Raw genomic sequence first — 25,546 nt, 5'->3', positions numbered from 1 at the left:
TAATAGAAAAGAAACACTCACATACAAAGAACATCTATTTACCTTTATTCAGTCTTTTTTAGTTACATTATTTTAAATTTTATGTCTCTTAATAAATGTTCTACTTTGTAACTTTTAAAAACCTAAACCACCGTTCGCTCTTTAATTCCAACGCTCGTCCCACTCCTCTAGGAGTAGATGTTAAGGTATTAGATTCATTATCTTTTTATTTTCTATTCATTGTCTTCTCTCTCTCTCCACTGTCTATGAAATCATCGATATATTGAAAATATCGCAATATTATTAGCTATTTCAAGGCAGCCAATATTATCGGCAATATACCCTGATATTTTCAATATATCGGCAAGTTATATTTCTCGCTATAATATCACGATAATATTGCTATAGAAAGTTAAGGAAGGTGGGAAGGAAGGAAGGAAGGAAAGGAAAGGAAAGAAGGAAGAGAAGAAAGAAAGGAAGGAAAGGAAGGAAGAAAAAGAAGGAAAGGAAAGAAATGAAGGACAAGAAGAAAGTGAAGAAAGAAAGGAAGGAATGAAAGGAAAGAAGGAAGAGAAGAAAGGGAAGAAAGGAAGGAAAGTAAAGAAGGAAGAGAAGAAAGGAAGGGAGGGGAAGAAGGAAAGGAAAAGGAAAGGAAGGGAAGAAAGGAAGAAAGGAAGGAAAGGAAGAGAAGAAAGGAAGAAGGAAGGAAAGGAAAGAAGAAAGGGAAGAAAGGAAAGAAGGAAGAAAAGAAAGGAAAAAAGAGAGGGGAAGAAGGAAAGGAAAAGAAGGAATGAAAGGAAGGAAGGGATTGCTTCTTTCATTTTTCTATTTTTTGTATTTTTACTTATTTTTTAGAATTTTTATTTAATTTTTTATATATTGCCAAGATATTCCCGAGTTTTATCAACTTTTGAAAATCTCTCTGATAAATTACCTTTAACAATACAAGTGACTATATATATATATATGGGGGGGGGAGAGTATTTGGTACCCTCGTGGGTAACCTCCTAGTTGCAACTCATAGTGAGAGGTTTTGACCAAATCTAACCCCATGGATGTGTTCAGCATGGTCAAAATAGTAAGAATTGACTCTTGGATCATATTTTGTTTGCATAAAAATACAATTTTATGAGGGCTGAAAATTTGATACATTGTATGTCATTGATTTTTCAACCCCTGCAAAATCTTAGATACGTGTTGGAATAAGATCCAAGCACCAATTTCTACTAACCCAAACATGTAGATCACATTTGGAGGGTTAGATATGCAAAAAACATAAAAAATTAAAGATATTACACTTTTTCATTGAGGGATTCCTTACCCACGAGGGTGGCACACATTCACCCTATATATATGGGTTAACATTTGCTAATGTCGACCGGACTGTCCGAATGAACTGAAAATCATATGCGTAGGCTGTATTCGTATTGACCCAATCCGACCTCATGGATGGATTCAATGTGGTCCAAATGCTAGGAACCAGCTTTTGGATAATGTGTTTTCGACGAAAAAAACACAATTTTATGAGCTAGGAAAATATTGCACATTGTATGCCGTTGATTTTTGAAGTCTCATAAAATTGTGCCTACATGTCGTAATAGAACGATCTAAGAGCCAACCTCCACTAACTTAAGCATGTAGATTACATTTGTAAGGTTAGTTTCATGAAAAACAATAAAAAAAGAAAACTCATTTGTATCTAGGTAACACCGACATGAGCAAATGTTAACCCTATATATATGGGCCACTAGAATATGTTAACTGGAAATATGTGAACTGAAGTATGAACCCAGGTTTTCGTGGGTTTTTTTTCTTAAATTTCACCATATGGATTGCTAAAGTATGTATATATATATTCTTAATATAATGAATATTATATATTTTCTGTTGTAATAAGTAATGCCCAACATGAGCATTTTGGTCATTTCATCTCTTGTAACTAAGTCTGTCCTATAGGGACAGTTTAGTTAGTTTAATTTTTTGTTTTTTATATTATTGTAATTATTAAAGTGTAGAGGGGCTCTATGGTAAACTATCGTAGAGTTGTTGGAACTTGGGATTGGGATAGCTCCCAACGGCTAGTCGGCTATAAATATATCTGTTGGGATCTCCCAACATCTCTATGGGAGCTCCCAAGGCTCCTTGCTTTTTCTATTGATATCTATAAATCGGGACACCTTGTCCCCATTCTTTTCACGCTTTTTGCTAAGCATATTATCGATAAAATCCCATGTTTTTTTTATGTTTGTTGTAAGCCCTTGTAGGCTCTTTGTATTGTCCCTAGTGGACTTGTGATTGTGCACTTTGAATTTTGCTTTTGTATGCCCTTAATTGACTCGTATTTATCTTCAGCTCATTTCATTACATGGTACCAAAGCCATAGTGCTGTTGGTCTTGTGGAGCGTGGCCAAAGAGTGTTCGTGTTTGTGAGAAAGCATCCAAAAGTGTTTGTGCGTTCATGGTGCTTGCAAGTGGACATATTCTTCCACACTTTTCTCTTTCTACCTCTTTCTCATTCAAAATGGAGCATGACCAAGCTCACCAAACTAGGAGGTTAAGAAAAGGCTCTAAAAGGAGATGCTCAAACTAAGGCTATTGAAGATCATCAATCAAAAGTAGAAGATTGAGAGAGTAATTATGCTAAGATTTTTGCATGGTTTATGAATAGTATTGAAATAAAAAATGGTACTAATATTGCCAATTTTAGAATGGCAAATGAAGCTTGGTTGTTCATGAAAGACGTGTACAATAAAAAAGATCTTGCAATAAAAAATTAGAACCAAGCAAGGGGACATGAATGTCCATGAATTTTTTAGTGCCTTATCCTCTCTATGGGATGAATTGGTACTTTTAGAGCCTATGTGGGTGACCACCGAAGATGTGAAACTTAGGCAGGAACAAATGGAAAGAGAGCAATTTTTTCAATTTTTGTATGGATTACGATCGGAATTTGAACAAGATATTCTCTCCTTCATATAACATCTTTACTTTCTTTAAAAGATGTGGTTGCCAAGTATGTCAATAAGAAACTCGTGTTGACATGGAACTGTTGGTTGTGTCTAAGCCTGACAACAATGTAAGACCTCCATAAATTGGGAGGCAAAATGGGTCTTGGAACAACAACTATGGAGGATAAAAAAGGGTTTTTTGTCATTTTTGTAATAAGTCGGGTCATATTAGACTGTTTTGTCCAAAACTTAGAAACATGGTGGCTTTCGTAGAAGAATTCACACCAAAGGAGGAAGAAGGCAAAAGTGGAGGTGAACTAAAAGACACTCTTTGTCAACTAACTATGGCACTACACCAAATGCTCAAACCTTCATCTTCTACCTCGAGTGTCGCCATTGCTTCTTCTTCTTATCCTGATTATTACTCATGGATTCTTGACTCGGGAGCTTCCTTTTATATGACCTCACATGAGAATGCCTTATTCGATATATGCACTAAGCCACTAACCCAAATTTATCTCGTGTTTTCTACCGCCGATGAAACATCTTTAAAAATTAAAAGTATTGAAAATTTAGATTCTAAAAACTCTAAAAACTTTTTTGTTCAAAAAATTAGAGTTGTTCCTAAGTTAATTTTTTTTTTTTGTCTTTCAAATTTCTGATCATTGGTGTAAAATCTCCTTTTTATCTAAAGGTTGCTTTGTGCAGGATCTTCGGTTTGAGAAATAGATTGGGCAAGGCCATAGGAGGGGAGATCTCTATTTCGTAGATTCTTTATCTCCTTCAAAATCGTTTTGTAGTTATGCCCAAGATAATGATATTGAAACTTGACATAAAAGACTTGGATATCCAAGCTATTTTGAGATGTATCTTTTCCCTTTTATGGAAAAATTTTGTAATGAAAAAGATGTGTGCAAAGATTTTATACTTGGCAAAATAAAATATATTCCATTTTTAAATAGAACCTTCATTTCTAAAAGACCTTTTGAGTTGGTGCATTCGGATGTTTAAGGTCCTTCTCCGGTCATATCGAAATGAGGTTATTCATATTATGTTACATTTATTGATGATTTTACTAGATATGTATGGGTCTACTTTCTCAATTTAAAATCAAATGTATTTTCTTTCTTTAAAGAATTTCATATGATAGTCAAAAATTGACTTCAAAGCAACATTTTCATAGATTCGATTCGGGTGGAGAATATTTATTCAATGAATTTCAAATTATTTAAAACAAAATAAAATTTGTCATCAAAGATCTTGTCCTAAAACTCCTCAACAACATTGGTTAGTTGAAAGAAAATAGACATATTATGGAAATCGCTAGGACCCTTCTTATTTATAAAGATTTTCCAAAATCTTTTTGAGCTGAGGCAATTCTAACTTCAACTTATTTGATAAATTGAATGCCATCATCATCTTTACAAAATATTTCTCCTTGTGAAAAATTGTTTAAGATGACACTCGACTTCAAACGATTACATTTTTTTTTTGTAAACGATTTGTACTCCTATATAAAAGAGATAAATTATCTTCAAAAGCTATTGAATGTGTTTTCATTGGATATGGGAAAAGTCCAAAGGGTTATAAATGTTTTGATTTAAAAAATAACAAATTTTATGTCTCTAAAGGTGACTTCTTAGAAAATGAAAATGGTTTTGATAATGACAATAGAAAAGAGGAAGTAGACTATACATTTTTATTTGATCTCTTTCTAAGAAATGATGATTCTAATTGTGATAAGTCATTTAATAATGAAGTTATTAGTGATAGTCATCCTAATGATGAAAGTGTAGAACCTTGTGATAGTTCTACTAAAGATAATGATATAATAGATGAAAGACCTACTAAAGATATAAGTGTTTATACCTGTCCTGAGCAAAAAACTCCTCGAAATGCATTAGAAAAATACTCCTCCTAAAGAGACCTTAGTAATTTAGAGATTTATCATGATTCCCCTATAGAAGAATCCAGTCTTAGAAGATCTAGTCGTTCTTTCATTTAGGGATGGCTGTGGACCGGGGGAAAATGGGCCCCCGCCCCGCTTCACCCCGTTTGGACGGGGGATGGAGGACAATAAACGGGGATGTAGTTTAAAATAAAAAACCGTGCTGGGATGGAGGTGGGAATGGACTTATGCCTCAACCCTCCCATCCCCATCCCTATCCCCGATCCCCGTTAGTAAAATAACTAAAATACCTTTAGGGATGGCAGTGGACCCCGGAGAATCGGGGCCCTACCCATCCTCTCCCCATTTGGACCGAGGATGGAGGACATGAAACGGGGTTGAAGGTTAAAATCAAAACCCATGCAGGGATGGAGGGTAGAATTTTGGGGCGGGGCAGGGGTGGAGACCTTGTCCCCTGCATCCTCCTCGGTCCACTGCCATCCCTACTTCCATTTCAGCTAATAGGTTTGTATCTTATGACTCCTTGTCCCCAAACTATATAGCTTGCTTAATATCACTATATTCTTATCATTAACCATCTCATTACAGTGAAGCTAAATTTTTTTCCCTTTGGATTGAGGTTTTGAATGTAGAATTAGATGCCCTTAAGAAAGCTCAGACATGAGAATTTTTACTTTGCCTTTAGGAAAGAAAACCATAGGTTGTAGATGAGTATTCAAGGTAAAAACCAAGGGTGATGGAACTTTAGAAAGATACAAAATAATGATACATTCAAAAGCTAAAAGGTTTTCATAACTCATTGTAAAAGTTAAAGTTACATTTTTTAGTTACAAAATGTCATGCTAAGGGAAAGGCATAAAGCTAGAGTTCAAAAACATATAATAAAAAAATTTATCTTCAGTGTTAAACTTCAACTCAATGAATTTCTTCATTTATTGCATCGTTCAGTGACTTGAGATGATAATGAGTCATTTTCACCTTCTGAATCAGGGATCACCTCTGACAATTTCTCTTCTTTGAATGTTGCACGTATTCGTGCCTTTATTTTATCATTTTCTATAAGACTAGTAAGAAGCTCAACGCGAATATCAGTAGGAATACAATGTATACATAATTTCGTGATGAAGTTTCTATGCTCATATGACATTTAAATCTATAATATCCTCTATGTATTATAAAACTGCAAAAGTTACACTTCACTATTCCTTTCAAACACATCTCCAAGTCAACTGGTGTACAATATTTCAATGCAGGATCTTTTGAGAGGCATCATCTAAGACCTTCACCCTTCATCGACCTCCTAGAGCACGAACTACTAAATCTAATCATTACAAAGATGTAAAACAATGCTCAATAGTACACTTCAAAACAAATTTTGAGTTCTAAAGGCACAAAAATGGGATTAAGGGTAAAAAAATTAAAAGTAATATTTTCTAAAAGCATTAAAAAAGAAAGAAGCTTGCCCTCCTTCAACTTCAATCACACTGCATACACAAATGAACCGAAGAACAATGAGTTTTTACCTTATCTCACTTCCTTGAGTGAAAATTGGGTGAAAATGCACTCTTGAGCAAACACAAAAGTCCTTTCCCTTGTGCACGGATTGGCCCCCAAATCACACTTGCAACTCCTAGGGTGCGTGAATTGTGAAAATCTCTATAAAAAGAGATTTTGTGTATAAACACAATACTAGGAACACAAAGTGTGCACAAAAGGAGTACTCTCACAAGTGCACAAAGGCACATATACAAATGCACAAACATAAAAAATATCAACTTCAATATCTTGGGTCCCAAAAGGGGGCTTTACAAAAGTGTAGAAAAACCTAAAGGGGGTCACCCCTATTTATAAGAGCATGGAGACTTGGGGGGGCTCCAATACACATGTTGGAGCCCCTCCAACGGTTAGAATTCTAATCGTTGGAGGGGGCTCCAACATGTGCATTGGGAGCCCCCACATGTCACATCAACTAAAAAGAAAAAAGAAGAAAAAGACAAAAATAAAAATACAACAAAAGAAATTGTAAAAAATGTACAATCATATTCTTAAGTAAGAATATGCGTAAAATATGTGAAATTACATAAATACCCTTATCGGGTTTGAGATATATATTTATATATACTTAGATAGATACATATACATATATATATGTATATGTATCTTTCTATATATATATATATATAAGAAAGACTACATTTTATATCCCTCTAATGTTCTCTACGCAAATGAGGGAGTGGGCCCTTAAGAGGTATTTAAAACCCAAAAAGAAAAATTACATTTAGGCCCTTTTTAAAGTGCACCAACACCGTATCGTACGATACTCCTTGTATCGCATGCACGATACACACTCGTATTGCGATATGAGTGTGTATCATCATTTTTCTAAAAAGTTACGATACATATTGAATGATACACTACGATACAAACAACATTGGTTGGGATAGCTCCCAATGACTCTATGGGAGCTTCCAAGGCTTCTTGCTTCTTGTATTGAGGTGTATAAATAGGGACACTGTCCCCATTCTTTTCATGCTTTTTGCTAAGCATATTATCAATAAAATCACATATCTTTTTATGTTTGTTGTAAGCCCTTGTAAGCTCTTTGCATTGTCCTTAGTGAACTTGTGATTGTGCACATTGAATTGTACTTTTGTATGCCCTTAGTAGGCTCGTATTTATCTTTCGCCCATTTCATTACGTGGATGTGATCTAGATGCTTGGTTGTATAGAAAATGACTCTGGGATCATCCAATTACTATGCGTAAGAATGATCTTTTAAGGCCTGAAAATCAATGGCTCAAATTTTTTGCAAATATTGAATCATCCAAAAACTGCATATTTTCATCAAAAATACAATCCAACAGTCGATTCCTAGCAAATGGACCACGCCAAATGCATCTGCAGGGTTGGATTTTTAAAAAAAGTCTTAGAAATGTCTAGTTCACACTCCGGTTCACTTATTTCCAGTTAACACATTCTAGTGACCCAGATTTATGCTCCATTATCTCATGGAATCAAGAATTTTAGAGGAAAACCTCCAAAACTCCATAAAAAGAAACGTGTCATCACTTGCTGCCATAAGGTTAATTTCATATCCAACTTCATGTGGTATAGGTAGATGCCAGTCCAACTTGAAGAATATAAAAGAAGAATACCAGTTGTATTTGAACCTAGGGTAATATTTTACTATATATATCGTATTTTCCTTGGGAAGTCATATGCGAGACTTGCCAAAAAAGCCTCTTGAATGAGTATTGTCGATTGAGCAACTTGATCAAGTCTAGTGCAAGTGGTTGATGTCTTCTTAATTCTTAAAAAGTTACTCAGGGTTTAGAATTTACCCCTAGAGGGTGAGCTGAGTTGGTTTACCACATGCAATAAAGAGTCATAAGATTGTGATCCCTACCGTAGAAATATTCAAATATGCTTTTATGTGTTAATGTGCCCTTTTTGTCATATCGCTTATTAGTGGTTATATCCTTTCACTTCAACCAGACCATCTTAGTCATGTGCTTTTTATTACTTCAGTTAATGGGTAATTTTAAAATGCTATTTGATAGTTGCCATAGACTGATCTTTGCTATCCATTTTGTTGTTTTCCTTGTTATCCCAGAACTCTTTTTTTCTGCTAATTACCAGTGAAAGACGCCCTAGATTTCAACTTTCTGCTGGACGGAATTTTTGACAAGTTACTTCATAGATTAGAAAAAACTGGGGGCTTAGTTTTCCAGATGCATACCCTGCTGTGGAAATGGAGGAAAATTTATCATTTCTAGGTGGAAAAGAATCACTTCTCAAGTCGCCTGGAGAAACTGGTAAGTGATTTTTCATCTTTTCTGTGAAATAGGACTCCTTCCTCTGAGGAGTTGCTGCTATCTTTCATTCTTGAAAATAATTTCATCATGCATGGTAATGCTGGAAAAAAAAGGCTCCACATTTATAAAATTGTGGCAGATTGAAGAGTCTTGCTCTTCTTTGTTAATCCCTGAACACTCCTCAGCCATGGCAGCTCCACTTGGTTGTCTTGATTAGTATGAATCATCTTTGACCTTATCATTGCTTATTTTATTTGAGCAGAATGACCAGAATGATTAATTAATAATAAATAAGGTCTTGTTTATTGGAAAATATTAAAGGATTGTGTATGTCTTCTAAACACATATGAGAATGAGTTGACTGTTGTGCCTTGTTATAACACCATTTTAAAATTACTGTAGTACAATAATTTTAGGTTTCTATGTCTAATATAATATTCTGCAACCATGGTTTGCATGTGGACTCACCCCCAGCAAAAGATCTCCGCATTTGAGCTAAAATAAAATAATCTTAAGTCTGTTTCTATGAATTCACGATCTGTTGAGGATCCGATATTTGATCTGATGCACCCAATGGATTGTATGTACTTTACTATGTGTTGTAAATTGAGGGCATTCTGGTCATTCAAGTGGGCTGTATGTATATTCTGTTTAGTACAAGGGCATTTGTGTCATTGCAAGAGAGAGAGAGAGAGAGAGAGTTTGCGCGTGTGTGTCACTGTGTATGTATATATAGGTAATAGTCACCGATATTGCCGATATTTTGAAAATATCAAGATATTATCACTGTATCTTTGCAATTCTTTTAAATAATTCTTGTTTTATATATTTTAAGCTCATTTTTTCTATTTTTATGTTTCTTTTGTATTTTAAAAACTTTGGAAACCTGTTTTTTATATTTTTGAAAGAAAAATAATATAAAACCTATCATTTTCTTTTCTTTCTTATTATCATTTATGTTTTTTCAAATTTTAAAGCATCTAAGATTTTCCTGAGAAAACCCACTTTTTAAAAATATCTTCTGAAAAAAATCTCAGCGAGAAATTACCTTGAAGAATATAGGTGACTCTGATATATATATATATATATATATATATATATATATATATATATATATATATGATGTCTGGCTCTGGTCTATTATTGGGACATTTTGCAGCTAAGTCCTCTTTTTTCTTCTCCTCATTTTTGTTAAAATACATTGTATATGTATATGTACACCTGATATACATATATTGTATAAATATACGTATATCAGGGGTATTTTGGTCATTGTATATGTTGTAATAAATACAGTCCAATAGGGACTATTGTCATTTTTGTTTTTCTTTTATTTCTTTTTATTTAAACTGTTTTTGGACTGTTGGGAAGCACTGCTCCCAACGGTCATATTTCTGACCTGCTTCCCTTCTCAGTCCTTTTTGCTGTATGTGATGCTTTATATATAGAACCTCTTGTAAAGTACTTAAATATTCTTTTGGAGCATATTTGTTGTGAATACAAAAAGCATTTATTTTACATTGTGTTCTTATGAAGTTTGTAACCTTGTTGGAGTTGTGATTGTGCACTTCTTGTTTCATTTCATGGTATCATGACTGTTGAAAATTATCTTGGGTGTGCTCACTTTTTTGTGGTGGTCTTCAAAGTTTGTTTTTCAACTACAAGTTTATTTCTTCAAATGGGTGAAAAAGAGTTCGCCTTTGTCATCTCCAACAAGCTCAAGAAAACAACTACTTGATGTGGGCTACCACAATAGAAAACCATATCGAGGGGTAAGGCTTTGGGGTTTTGTTAGTGGAACCACTAATGAACCTCAACTAAAGCTAACGAGAAGAGAAGAAGATCAAGTCAAAGTCTTCTCCGAAGATGAAAAGGAGAAGGCTTTGCAAGAATATCAAGAAAAAATTGAAGGTTGGGAGGCCAACAACGCTCAAATACTCTCGTGGTTTATGAATACCATAAAGTTGAAGATTGCAACTAACATCATAAAGTTCAAAAAAGCATGTGATGCATGGATCTTCTTAAAGAGCACATTCATCCAAAAGGATATGGCTAAACTATATTATTTGCAAGACAAGGTACACACTACCAAACAAGGGGATACATGCGTAATAGATTTTTATGGTCTCTTATCTCTTATTGGAGATGAGTTGGCTATGCTGGAACCAAAATGGAAATGTTCGGCTATTGAGATAAGAAAACAAGTTGAAAGAGAAAATCTTTTATCTTTCTTATATGGTCTTCGACCAAAATTTGAGCAAGTTAGGTCCGCTTTACTTTGTAGGCCCTCGATTTCTTTTATAAGTGATGCTCTTGCCCAAATATGCCAAGAAAAAATTAGACTTGGAATGCACAAGTCTAGTGATGAGGTGCTTGTCGTATTAAGACTCGAAAGTTTTGTAAAAACTTATAAACTTCTCCACTTTGAGAAAAATTTAACGGAGGATATAATGGGGGAGGATACAAAAGAAGATACAAGGAAAAAAAAATTACTTGTCGCTATTGTAAAGGATCGGGACACATAAGACCGGATTGTCCCTAACTCAAAAAGGTGGCCACGGTAAGTGAAGAGTCTCAAAAATCAAAGAAATGAAGCAACTTTAATGATTTGACAATTGCTCAAATTGCGGAGGCCATTTTGACAAATACTAAAAGCCACTCCTTGTACATCTGATGCCGCCGCCTTTTCTTCTTCCTCTTCGGATAAGTCTTCTTGGATTTTGGATTGGAAAGCTTCTTATAATGAGTCCCTATTATCCGATTTTACTAATTCATATTTTTCATGTGTGTCAACCACCGATGGTACTTTAAAAGTTAAAAATATAGAAAATCTTAATAATGATTCAAAAAAAATCTTTGTTTTAAATGTTAGGGCTATTACAAAACTTGATTTAAATCTTTTCTCGATTTCTCAAATTTTCGATTATAGGTGTAAAGTATTCTTCTTATCTAAGGCTTGTTGGGTGCAGGATCTCTAGTCAGGAAAATTGATTGGGCAAAGCCATAGAAGCGAAAACCTTTACTATATGGACTCTTTATGTCTATCTAAAAACTCTTTTTTAACCATATTCAAGAAATTAATTTGGATCTTTGGCATAAAAGATTAGGACATCCAAGTGTATCCAAACTATCTTTTTTTCTGTTTTTGGAAAAATTTTGTTAGGAAAAAGAATTTGTATGTGAAGATTGTATTATTGGAAAAATGCAAATGATACCTTTTGGGTCTAGAACTTCTTTAACTAATGAAAAATTTTAATTAGTACATTCGGATATATGGGGTCCCGCTCCTGTTGCGTCAAAAGGTGGTTATTCATACTATGTTACATTCATAGATGATTTTATTTGACACACTTGAATCTACTTCTTTATACTCAAATTCGAAGTTTTTTCGTGTTTTAAAATTTTTCATAATTTTCTTAAAAAGCAATTCAAAACAAATATTAAGACCTTTTGCTCTGACTAAGGGGGAGAGTTTCTTTCAAATGATTTCTAATCATATCTAAAAACCCATGGTATTTTACATCAAAACTCTTGTCCGAGGACTCCCCAACAAAATAAAATTTTCGAAAGAAAATATCGTCATATTATTGAAACTACTAGGACTCTACTTATTTCAAAATAAGTTCGAAATAAGTTTTGGGTCAAAGCCGCCCTCACCGCAATTTATTTAATAAATAAAAAGTCTTTTGAAATTTTAGAAAACAAATCTCCAATTAAAAAACTCTTTAAGATTTTACCCAATTTGAAAAGATTAAGGGTTTTCAGATGTAAGTGTTTTGTACTTCTTGAAAAGTACAACAAACTCTCTCCTAAAGCTATTGAATATGTTTTTCTTGGGTATGCTGAGAATAAAAAAGGCTATCGATGCTATGATTCTAAAAATAATAAACTTTATGTATCTAGAAATGTAACATTTCTTGAAAAAGAAAAATGATTTTATCTTGAAAATACTAAGAATCCGAGTATGCCTTCTTGTTTGACTTATTGCCTAAATCCAACATTGAAAATGATGATGAAGATAATGATAATGTTGAGTCAAATGATGAACCCAGTGAAGAAAGAGAACCAACTCATAACATTATACAATACTGTAGACGTGATAATAAAGAGCATCTATGTGCTTTTGAGAAGTATAGTTAACCAACAAATGTAGAAAAATCTAGTGTTAGAAGATCTGAACGAATACCTAGACCGTCAAATAGGTTTGTCTCCTATAAATCCTTCTCCCCAAACTATAAGGCTTGCCTTCCAGCAATCCACTCATATCATGAACCATCCAACTACAGAGAAGCCAAATACATAAGAGAATGGGTAGAAGCTATAAAAATAGAATTAGATGCTCTACATAAGGCACATACTTGGGAAGTCCAATATCTTCCTAAGGAAAAAATGACAATAGGATGTAGATTTGTATTTAATGTCAAAACAAATATTGACAAATTTCTAAAAAGATATAAAGCAAGATTAGTTGCAAAAGAATATTTCCAGGAATATGATATAGATTACGAGGAAACATTTGCCCCAGTTACCCACATGATCACCGCAGTAGCATCCATTAGGAAATGACCTATATATCAATTAGATGTCAAAAATATTTTCTTGAATAAAAATTTAAATAAAGAAGTTTACATGAATTCTCTCCCTAGTCTGACTATTGTAAATGGTATGGTTCTTCGTCTTCAAAAGACTTTACATAGGCTTAAACAAGCCCTTAAAGCATGGTATGATCAATTTTATTGGAACTACGATAAATTTTGGATTTAAATCCTATTATACTGACACTGCACTTTTTGTAAGATCTACAAATATTTTGCTCATCATTTTGCTCTTGTATGTTAATGAAATGATCATCACGGGAAATGATCAGAGGGAAACTGAAGAAATTAAAATTATGCTTGATATGATTGACTTTGGTGTTTTGAGATATTTTGTAGGTATTGAAGTAGCATATTCGCCAGGAGGATACATTTTGTCTCAAATAAAGTTTGCAGTTGATATTGTTGCGCGATCGGGAATCACAAACACAAAATATGCTAATACTCCTTAAGTAATAAATACTAAAATGAGAACTGAAGACAGCGTTTTACTAGATGATCCAACTCCTTAGAGGCAACTTATTAGGTCACTAATGTACTTATCCATTCCTAGACCGGATATTGCACATGTAGTATATAATGCGAGTCAGTTTCAACATGCGCATACATCTGTTCACATGAGTGCCATGTTAAAAATAGTTTGATACATCAAGAAGAATACTTGAAGGAGACGATTACTTTACCATATGTTCAGTCCGAGTTTCATATTGCGGACTTATTTACCAAAGCTCTTCTTCTACCTCGATTTTTGTTTTTTCTTCAACAAACTTTCGGTGATTTCACCGTAAGTTTGAGAGGGAGTGTTAAAATACATTGTATATGTATATATACACCTGATATATGTATATTATATAAATATATAAATATATATATCAAGGGTATTTTGGTCATTGTATATGTTGTAATAAATACAGTCCAATAGGGACTGTATTGTCCCTTTTGTTTTTCTTTTTGCTTTTTATTTAAACTATTTTTGGATTGTTGGAAAGTAGTCCAACCCATCGTTGGACTGCTCCCAACGGTCATATTTCTTACCGTTGTATGTTATGCTCTATATAGAGCCTCTTGTAAATTTCTTAAGTATGCTTTTTGAGCATATTTGTTGTGAATACAAAAAACATTTATTTTACATTGTGTTCTTGTGAAGTTTGTTATCTCTTTTGTGAGATTGTATTCAGTCCATTAGAGACCATATTGTGATTGCGCACTTGTGTAGCCCTTTGTTGGCATTGTGATTGTGCACTTGTTTTATTTCAATTTTTTCATGTATGTGTAGGACATGAACCTCGAGGCAAACTTACATGGTATGAGAGTGGGACGAGAGGTAAGTTCCACTCTGATGAAGACTGCACTTGTTCTTCTTATTAAAATGTAAAACTGTACATATATATATATAATAATATTATATTATTATATATATATATAAATACATTTTTCATTTCTTTCTTTTCTGTAATTTTTTTTCTTTATTTTTATTTTTTGTCTTTATGTCATCTAGTTCAGTTTGAACTAGAATGACTGTTGCTAGTCGACTCCTGTCCAGACTTGACTAGCAATAGAGCTGTTGGACTGTGTCCAACAGCTCTATTGAGTCCTCTTTCAGCTGTGTATATAAAGGGGTGCAGCCCCTCTTGTATTTTATTCCAATGCTTCTTAAGCAATTGGTTTTTCATATCAATAAAGAATACATTTTTATTTTTATTTTGTTTCCAGTTATACCCTTTTTAAGGGTTATGCTTTAGTGTCATTCTTGACACTTGCCCTTGTGAATCTAAGCTCGTGTTTCGAAGATCCCCATTTCATTTCATGGTATTAGAGCCGCGGAAGTACTAAATCTTGAGGAAAAACTGCCTCTGTTTCCGTGCTCGTTTGCAAAAGTGTTCGCTACTTGAAGAGAAGTGTTTTATCACTTCATTGGGGAAGATTTCACATCTTGTTGTATTGTTTTTTTCTTCTTTCTTTTTCATTTTTCTTCTTGTTTCTCTTCTATCTTTATTCTTTCTCTCCTTATAATCGATGGATGACAATGATAAAGTCACCATCATGCCTATGAAACTAAGCGATACGAACTATGTAACATGGGCTTCAATCATGAAGCACCATATATGGGGAAAAGGCTTATGGGGGATTGTGGATGGTTTCGATTCGGAACCTAAGTTATCTCTTACTAAAAAGGAGGGAGATAAAGAGGTCCCTCTATCGGAAGAAGAGAAAATCAAGGCTATTGCCTCATACGAGAAGAAATGAAAAGAATGGAGAATATCTCATGCGAAGATAATGTCATGGCTTATCAATAGCGTTGACATTAAAAAATGCTCAAGTCTTGCCAAATTTGATCATGCCGATAAGGCATGGGAATACCTTAAGAATATGTATTCCCTTAAAGATATTGCACACGTGTGCAACCTCCAAGAAAAAGTTCGAATGATGACACAAGGAGACAAAACTATTCGTGAATATTACAATGGGTTGTCCGAACTTTGTGAAGAACTTTTCCTTTTAGAACCAAAGTGGCATTGTGCCGAAGACATCGAGCTTCGTTAGAAACAACTCGATGCTGAACATTTTTACCAGTTTATCACTGGATTAAGGCCGGAATTTGAAACCACTAAATCGGCCCTACTTTATCGAGAAAAAATTCCTTCTATTGTTGAAACTATTGAAGAGTTAACAATGGAAGAAAATCGTCTCCGGAAAGGCTCTTTAAAAATTGAAGATGATTTCGTTTTAGCCGTGTCTAGACCAGGGAATCATGTTCGATCATATAGGCCTCCTCACTTTAACCGACAAAATGGTGACTATGATAAGAAGAAAGTTATTTGTCATCACTGTCATGAACCAGGACACTACAAGCCACAATGTCCCAAACTTAAGGAGCTGGGAGAAAAAAGAGCTGCAATTGCTGGATCGGAGCCTAAAGATCAGGATGCACCAATTTTCCTGACCCAACTAATGGAGATTCTTCAGCCTCTCATCAAAGGTGCCTCTTCCTCATCTGAAGCTTCAACCGACGCAGCAACTTCATCTTTTTCTGATCTAGGTAAAATTTCTTGGCTCCTTGACTCTGGTGCATCTTTTCATATGACCCCAAATAATCAAAGTCTATCCAAATGTGTTAAAAATAAAACAAGTGTGTCAAAGGTCTTTATTGTTGATGGGACTTCTCTTGAAATAGAAGGAATAGAAAATTTTGAAAAAATTTATAAAACAAAGAAATTTTCTATTCCAAAAATTAGACATGTTCCCAAATTAAATTTAAATCTTTTATCTATATCTCAAATTTCTGATTATGAGTGTAATATTTCTTTTTCTTCTCATGGTTGTTGGGTACAGGATCGCCAGTCAGGCAAGCTGATTGGGGAAGGCCATAGAGAAGGAGGACTCTATTACATGGATTTTTTGGAAATGCCGAAGAAAGCTTTTTGTTATAATATTCAAAAAATAGAGTTGGAACTGTGGCATAAGAGACTTGGACACCCACATATAGCCAAAATCCAACATTTTCCAAATCTAGGGAAATTTTGTAACTCTAAATCATTTGATTGTAAAGATTGTATTCTCGGCAAAATGAAAAGATTACCATTTCAGAAGAGAACCTTTTTCTCTTAAAGACCACTTGAATTAATACACTCGGATGTTTGGGATCCTGCACCAGTAATTTCTAAAGTAGGATTTGTTTATTATGTTATTTTTGTCGATGATTTCTCCCGACATACGTAGATGTACTTTCTCAAACATAAGTCTGAAGTATTTTCATACTTTCAAACTTTTCATAATATGGTTAAAAACAAGTTTCAAAATGATATTACTATTTTTCGCACAGATTCAGGGGGAGAGTTTTTATCCACAGATTTTTAAAATTATCTTAAATTGCATGGCATCACACATCAAAGATCTTGTCCTTATACACCTCAACAAAATGGACTGGCAGAATGAAAACATCGTCATATTATAGAAACCACTAGGACTTTATTAATAGCAAATCAAGTCCCGAAAGACTTTTGGGTAAAAGTTGCCTTAACTGCCACCTATCTCATTATTAGGATGCCATCTTCTTCGTTACAAAATATCACTCCCATTGAAAAACTTATGAACATTTCTTCAGACTACTCTAGACTAAGAATATTTGGGTGCAAATGTTTCATATTTACTGACAAAAATGATAAACTTTTCTCTCGTGCGATTCTCTGTGCCTTTTTAGGATATGCTGAAAACCAGAAAGGTTATAGATATTTTGACTTCAAAAATAATAAACTATATGTGTCTAGAAATGTTTCCTTTCTTGAAAAGGAGAACTTTTTTTATTTTAGAAAATTAAAAGATGTCACTAAGTACTCATTTTTGCTAGATCTAACATCAAAATCTGATGAATATGACCTTGACTGTAACTTTGATGATGATCAAAGAATTATTGATCTTAATATTGAAAATGAAGTTCATAGAGATACTAGTATTCAATATTCCAGGCGACAAGAGTCTAATCCTCCATGTGCACTTGAAAAATATTCTAACGTTCCAACTAGACAATCATCCAGAGTCTCGAGGCCTCCAAGAAAGTTTGTATCATACGAGTCTTTCTCACCCACATATAGGGCAATTATTGCATTAATTCACTCATATGAAGAACCATCCACATATTTTCAAGCAAAAAATGATATCAAATGGATAGAAGCCATGAAAGCTGAATTAGATGCACTTGAAAAGGCTTCTACATGGAATATTCAAGATCTTCCTCCAGGGAAGAAAACTATAGGATGTCGATGGGTTTATAAAATTAAAACCAAGAGTGATGGTACTCTTGAAAGATATAAAGCCCGTTTAGTAGCCAAAGGTTATGCCCAAGAATATGAGATTGATTATGAAGAAACCTTTGTCCGAACTTTAATTGCCTTAGCTTCTATCAAAAAATGGTTTATTTTTCAAATGAATGTCAAAAATGTTTTTTTAAATGTAAAGCTAGTTGAAGAAGTATATATAGAACCCCCTCTTGGTCTAAGTATTCATAAGGATAAAGTCCTTCGCTTAGAAAAAGCTCTCTATGGACTTAAACAAGCACCAAAAGCTTGGTATGATAGGTTTAGTCGTGTTATGATTGATATTGGTTTTCAATTCTGTTTAACTGACACTGCTTTGTTTATTAAGAATTCTGATGCAGGGATCATTGTGCTTCTTCTCTATGTGGATGATATGATCATCACCGGAAGCGATAAACAGGGAGTTGAAACAATCAAAACACTTCTTAAATATCATTTTGAAATGACTGATTTGGGCTTGTTGAGATATTTTTTAGGCATTGAAGTTGCTTATTCTCCTAGAGGATATTTATTATCTCAGACTAAATTTGCTTTTGATATTGTTTTCAGGTCTGATATTACTGATGATAAGAAAGTTGACACTTCAGAAGTTGTTAATGTTAAAATGAAGATTGATGATGGAGAACTTCTTGCAGACCCTACTCCTTACAGACAACTTGTCAGGGCACTTTCCTATCTATCCATTACCAGACCAGATATAGCACATGTTGTTCACACAACAAGTCAATTTCAACATGTTTTTACTTCTGTTCATATGGGAGCAGTCATGCGTATTATCAGATACATCAAGTCCTCTCTTTCACGAGGACTTTTCTTATCTTCCTCCTCTTCTCTTGATTTAATTGCATATACTGATGCTGATTGGGGAGGTGATCCCAATAACAGACACTCAACCACTGGCTTTTGTGTCTTTTTAGGGGAATCATTGATCTCGTGGAGGTGTAAAAAGCAACATAAGGTATCTCTCTTATCCAGCGAAGCTGAATACAGAGCCATGGCAACCACGACCATGAAAGTAGTTTGGCTCCGACGACTGCTTGCTGACATGGGAGCTGAAGCAACAAAGGCTTCACAAATGTGTTGTGACAACAAAAGTGCGATCTACATTGTCAGTAACAGAACATTCCACGAACGCACCAAACACATCGAAATGGATTGTCACTACGTCAGAGAGAAATATCTACACGGGATAATTGATCTGCCATATGTCACTTCAGAATATCAGTTAGCAGACTTCTTTACAAAGCTTCTCGCTGGTCCCCGATTTCACTTTCTCTTAGACAAACTTTCGCTCATTGTACTGTAAGTTTGAGGGAGAGTATTAAAATGTAAAACTGTACACACACACACACATATATATATATATATATATATATATATATACAATTTTCATTTCTTTCTTTTCTGAAATTTTTTTCCTTTATTTTTATTTTTTGTCTTTATGTCATCTAGTTTAGTTTAAACTAGAATGACTGTTGCTAGTCAAGTCCTGTCCAGACTTGACTAGCATAGAGCTGTTGGACTGTGTCCAACAGCTCTATTGAGTCCTCTTTCAGCTGTGTATATAAAGGGGTGCAGCCCCTCTTGTATTTCATTCTAATGCTTCTTAAGCAATTGGTTTTTCATATCAATAAAGAATACATTTTTATTTTTATTTTGTTTCCAGTTATACCCTTTTTAAGGGTTATGCTTTAGTGTCATTCTTGACACTTGCCCTTGTGAATCTAAGCTCGTGTTTCGAAGATCCCCATTTCATTTCACTTCTGGACATCCTGATTTTCACGATCTTTAATTCTCTTTGTTGAGTTTATTGTTATTCCTTTTTTTTTTCATCCTATTTTTCTTTCTTATTCTTTCTTTTCTGTATACTTTTCCTTTCACTCCCTGTTTCATCTATCTTCAGCGTCTTGCTTCAGATCCTGCCTATTTCAATTGATTTCAACCTCTCTTTTTCTTTCTTGGCTTGCAAGTTGTCTTTAAAACATGAAAAAAAGAAACCACATATATTCCTCTTTGACAAAGTTTATAATTTTTCATTCTCTTTTATATAAAATAGGCATAAACATACCTGTTTTAGATCTCAAACTAGTCTTACGGCTGTATTGTGATCTATGCCTGCTGAGATCATCCTCAATATGTGCTGACATCAGCAAGAGACGTTACCCATTCTCCTTTAATAAAAAAGGGAGAAAAGTAAACTGCAACATCTTCCTTTCAAGCAGATGTCTAGCCTCTAGAGCCAAGCAAAAATAGAATGGTGGCATACATATCTTTTGTTTTGCATTCTTTTTGTGCTTCTCTTTGACTTGGTGTGTTTTATTGTGTTTGTCATGGCTTCTTCCTTTTTGAGTTCAGCTTTTGGCCTCAATTTCTCCTTTCTTACTCAGTTGGTACCGACAAACTAGACTTGACCAACTTCATACTTGAAAAAAAATCATTCATCAAATCATGATCCGATGGGACATCTTAAAAGGATTTGTTTCAATGCCTCAAGAATATATGTCCCAAGAGAAATTAAAGGAAACAGGTTATAAGGGAGCTTCCCTCATTAAAAATCTAAAGTATATCATCTGGAAGAATGACTAATATGTCGTCACGTACGTCATTGCCACACTTTTGCAGGAGGTGCTCCTTCAGGTTCCATCAAGTGTTTCACCGTGCGAACTATGAGACATTCTTTATCAATGGTTCGAGCAAATCTCTACTCTGAAGCTTTATTACTTTAATGCAGAGTGTAGGAACATAAGGAGAGGAGCATATTGGAAGGTTCTTGCTTTCGTCAATCAAGCCAATTGTTGATCAATTAGCTGCCATAGATCGTCCTCTTATTGATGATGATATTTGTATGCAGACAGTCGGGAGACTTGCACTACTTTAAATGGTCTGTGTACTATGTTATCTGAGCACGACATTATGCTTAATATGTCAATCGGCAAACAAAGTTGGAAATCAACCTCAACATGATGTATTAGTGGCTTCTACTTCACCAAGTATCGATGCAAGGCTTGCAGAGCATGGAAGGAACCATGGTGGCTTTGATGATGATATTTGCATGCAGACAGTTGGGAAACTTACCCTGCTTTAAATGATCTGTACATTATGTTATCAGAGTGCAAGGCTATGAGTAATGTCTCAGTTGACAAATAAGGTTGAAAATCAGCCTCAACATGATATGTTAGTGGCTTCTACTTCACCAAGTATTAATGTAGGGCCTGCAAGGATTGCAAAGCATGGAAAGAAACATGGTGGCTTTCATGATGATATTTGCATGCACACAGTCGGGAGACTTGCCCCTCTTTAAATGATCTATGTACTATGTTAAATGGTCTATATACTATGTTATCAGGGTACGGGGCTATGCTTAATATCTCAATCGACAAATAAGGTTGAAAATCAGCCTCAGCATGATGTGTTAGTGGCTTCTGCTTCACCAAGTATGTATGTAGGGCCTGCAATGGTTGCAAAACATGGAAGGAACCATGGTGGCTTTGATGATGATATTTGCATGCAGATGGTCGGTAGACTTGCCCCTCTTTAAATGATCTATGTACTATGTTATCAGAGCACGGGGCTATGCTTAATATCTCAATCGACAATAAGGTTGAAAATCAGCCTCAACATGATGTGTTTGTGGCTTCTGCTTCACCCAAGTATAGTTACAGGGCCTGCAATGGTTGCAGAGCATGGAAGAAACATGGTGGCTTTATAGAGGACATGGACTAAGTCTCTTCCCTACACCATTGACAAGGTCCCAAGGGATTATACATGTTAGATGTATGATAGACGAGGATGTACTAATTCCAATTTTTCATAGGTATGATCTTACGTATCGTCCGCTTGTGGGCGCAACCTCCTATGTGCTTTAGGCCTCAAGTGTTCTCTTCTAAGTATGTGCAATAACCCACTCAATATATGTTGCGGCTTATGTTTGCACATACTGTGTCCTCCGATACACCTTTTTCATACTAGATCTGAGGACTTTAATGCTACAAATTTTTTCTTTATTCAGCTATCTCTACGTCAAAGCTCTGTTTTATAGCTACTTCATGGGTGACAAGAAATCAGATTCATGCTTCACAAGCGACACAGTCATCATCATCATCATCATCATCTTCTTCTTCTTCCACTTCCACGTTGCATGCCAATTTTGAGGCAACACACTATGTGATGGGCACCCAGGTAAGTTGATTCATTATATTCATTATTATGATTCAAGGGATTACTCATGTTGGGACAACCTTGATTCCTACCAATTCTGGTGTTCATTTACCCAACCATTTTTTTGGCTCCTATCTTTAAACATAATTTCATTTTTGTCTCCTAGTTGATTAATCAAAGTGGTTCTCATCTCTCTTTTTGTTTGTTTTTGTCTGTCACATGGATGCGGGTACGGAGGGTACAACGCAGCAATTTCAAAAATGCGAGTATGGGGACACGGCTATATATAAGTTTGGATTTGGATTGGATGTTGATTGATATTAAGGTCCTTATCAAATATTTGAAAAAAAAAAATCTTGAATACAAAGGTTTTTATGTTAAATGATTAGGGGGTTGATTTGAAATTTTTGGAATTAGGGGAGGGGGGAGAGTGGGATGATTTTTTTTTGTTTAAGTGAGCTTGGGGTGGACACGTAAGGGAGAGATGCTGAAAAGGGGCTTTCGTCCCTCATCAGCCCCCCCCCCCCCCCTCTCTCTCTCTCTCTCGTGGTTCACTCATTCGAGAAGGTGATGTGGAGAAGAAGATGAAGAAGAACAATACTCTCTCTCTCTCTTCGTGTTTCTTCTTCTTCCTTCTCCTTTTTCTCCGCCTTCCCTTCTTCTTCTTCTTCTTCTTCTTCTTCTCTTCCTCCTTTTTCTTCCTTATCTTCTTTACCCCTACACTTTGACCGGCTGTCAAAAAAAAAGAAAGAAAGTTTGATATTTGGGTAGGGTCTTGATGGACCCAACCCGTTCCTGATTCAGATCCAGCACGTATCCATGCTGCACCAGGTACCCGTGTCTAGGCGTGTTGACACGGGTACGTGGGCCTTCCAGCCGTGTCCTTGTAACATAGGTTTTTGGTTTCTATAAAGGGCCTTCACACGAAGTAGGTGTACGTTGAAGGAGAGATGTGAAGATCTTTATATCATTTTGAAGCTCGCACTAGGTTGCCTAATGTTTCATCCTTAGCTTCCATGTACTTTTCTAAAGTTGAAATTGTCAATAAAAATGTCGATCTTTAGCATCGCAAGCTTGGCCATTATTCTGTGTATTTGTCTAAAGTTAAAATTGTCAATAAAAATGTCAATCTCTAACATCATAAGCTTGGCCATTATAATATTTCTTGTTATGTAATAAGTTTTATTCCCTTGAGGAACAAGCCCACAAAGTTTTATTTGGGGTTACTGTATCTCTAAAAACCACAACTGCCTTTTATTCATTCTGATGAGAGAATTTTATTTTCTTTTGAATTAGTGCATTCTGATGTTTGGACGTTAGTTGTGTTTATGTCCAATTCCAAATGCCGTGTTACTTTTATTGGTGATTATGGGTGATTTTTCCTAAATACTATAAAAGCAGAAGCAAGGGCATCAGGTGCAAAAAATTGGATGCTTTATGACATTTTATTAATTGACATTCTTGCCATGTGAGTTTAGGATGCAATTAAAAATTTGTATGGGCATTTGTATAGAGTTTTCGTAAAAAAGAAATGTCACTTACATCACACATTGTAATTTTTCAAAAATTAATTACTATTTAAACTGCTCTCTCTCTCTCTCCCCAAAACGTTTTTCTCTCCCTTTTAATGGTCATAAAATGAAAATATTTTATAATGTTTTGAATTTATCAATATGCTTATGATTCTCATTACTTTTCCTTTCAATCTTGATAAATGCATATGATTTAAAACTTTTTTTTTACCATTTAAGTTATCTTATAGGGTCCGGCCATATGCGTGGGCCAATTATCTAGTTTCTTTTTAAAGGAAAGAACAAAGCTTTCTAAGTTTTCAAGAGGTTCAAGATTGGCACCTTTCATAGTGGTGGTGGTAGTGGTGGAAGCATATATCCAGTGATTTTGCGAAGCACATGTAAAAGTATCTTCAACAAGATACTATAATCAAGACCCAATGATCTTGATGAAAGACAAGTGCACACATGCACAATAAGAACACAAAGAACACTTGTGCACAAAAGCACAAACCAATCATTCTCACAAATGCACTACGAAAAAAATGAATAAAAGCTTTATTGAATACTTGGGCTTTGACCCAAGGCCATAACAAAACTCAAGGGGGAACACCCCTATTTATACATAATGAGAAGCCATGGATGGAGGGGCTCCCAATATGATCGATGGGACCCCTCCAACGGTTATAATTATAACCGTTGGAGGGCCCAACGATCATGTTGGGTGGGCCCCTCCATGTGCCAAAAGCAAAAAGAGAAAAAAATAAAAAACAAAAAAGAAATAGAAGAAAAATAAAAAAGGTAAAATTACATACATATTCTTAAGGAGAATGTGTAAAATGATGAATATACTCTTACGGCTAGGGTGAAATAAATATATATTTTATATATATAATAGGTAGATACATATATTATATATGTGTATATATATTACCTTATATATATAAAATATATACTAGATTACATGATTTGATTACATAATTTAACACCCCCCTCAAACTTAGGGCAGGATGACCGAAAGTTTGTCAAGGAGAAAGTTGAATCGCGAAGCACACAATGCTTTGGTGAAGAAATTTGCTTTCTGATATTCTAAAGTGACATATGGAAGATCAATGACTCCTTTCAAATAGGCTTCTCCAACATAGTGACAGTCCATCTCAATGTACTTAGTCTGCTCATGGAAGGTATGATTTTTGGCAATATAAATTGCACTCTTGTTGTCACAGCATAGTTTAGTAAGCCCTTTTAATGTGATCCCCATGTCTTCTAGTAGCTGATCAATCCATACGATTTTCATGGTAGGAGTTGCCATGACACGATATTCAGCTTCAGTTGAGGATAGAGACACTTTCTGTTGTTTCTTGCATCTCCATGAGATCAGAGAGTCTCCTAAAAACACGCAAAAACCAGTGGTGGAGTGACAGTTATTTGGGTCGCCTCCCTAGTCAGAGTCAGTATAAGCAATTAATTTTAATTTAGAAGAAGAGGATAAGAATACTCCCTTATTTAGTGTACCCTTTATGTATCTTACGACCCGCAAGATGACACTCATGTGAACCGATGTTGGTGCATGTTGAAATTGACTTGCAGTGTGAACTGCATGAGAAATATCTGGTCTAGTAATACTTAGATACATCACTGATTCAACAAGTTGTCTGTAAGGGGTGAGATCAGATAAAGGAATACCATCATTAACCTTCGTCTTAGCTCCCACTATAGCAGGAGTTTCACAAACCTTATCATCTGTAATACCAGACCTGTCAATAATCTCAGAGGCAAGTTTAGTTTAAGATAAAAAATACCCTCTATGAGGGTAT

General features: G+C 34.9%; 1 protein-coding gene across 2 annotated transcripts in view; it reads left to right on the top strand.

Moving 5' to 3' along the window:
* LOC149838222 (zinc finger CCCH domain-containing protein 55-like) overlaps positions 1-25,546 on the top strand; it is a 36,798-nt gene that overhangs the window by 2,737 nt on the left and 8,515 nt on the right. The window contains exons 1-2 of one of the 2 annotated variants that reach the window (XM_090007629.1): positions 21,780-21,874; positions 22,070-22,239. Coding sequence is in view for 1 of the 2 variants with exons in the window: in XM_090007628.1 (XP_089863754.1) it covers positions 8,588-8,651 (64 nt within the window). In the remaining variant the exon portion in view is untranslated. Of the gene's footprint in view, positions 1-8,449; positions 8,652-21,779; positions 21,875-22,069; positions 22,240-25,546 lie in introns of those variants that run through there. The other variant, XM_090007628.1, reaches the window with a different exon arrangement.

Source organism: Nuphar pumila, chromosome 5 (genome assembly GCF_984573655.1).
Source record: "Nuphar pumila chromosome 5, dmNupPumi1.hap1.1, whole genome shotgun sequence".
NCBI lineage: Eukaryota > Viridiplantae > Streptophyta > Magnoliopsida > Nymphaeales > Nymphaeaceae > Nuphar > Nuphar pumila.
This window is presented reverse-complemented; position numbering and strand designations above follow the sequence as displayed.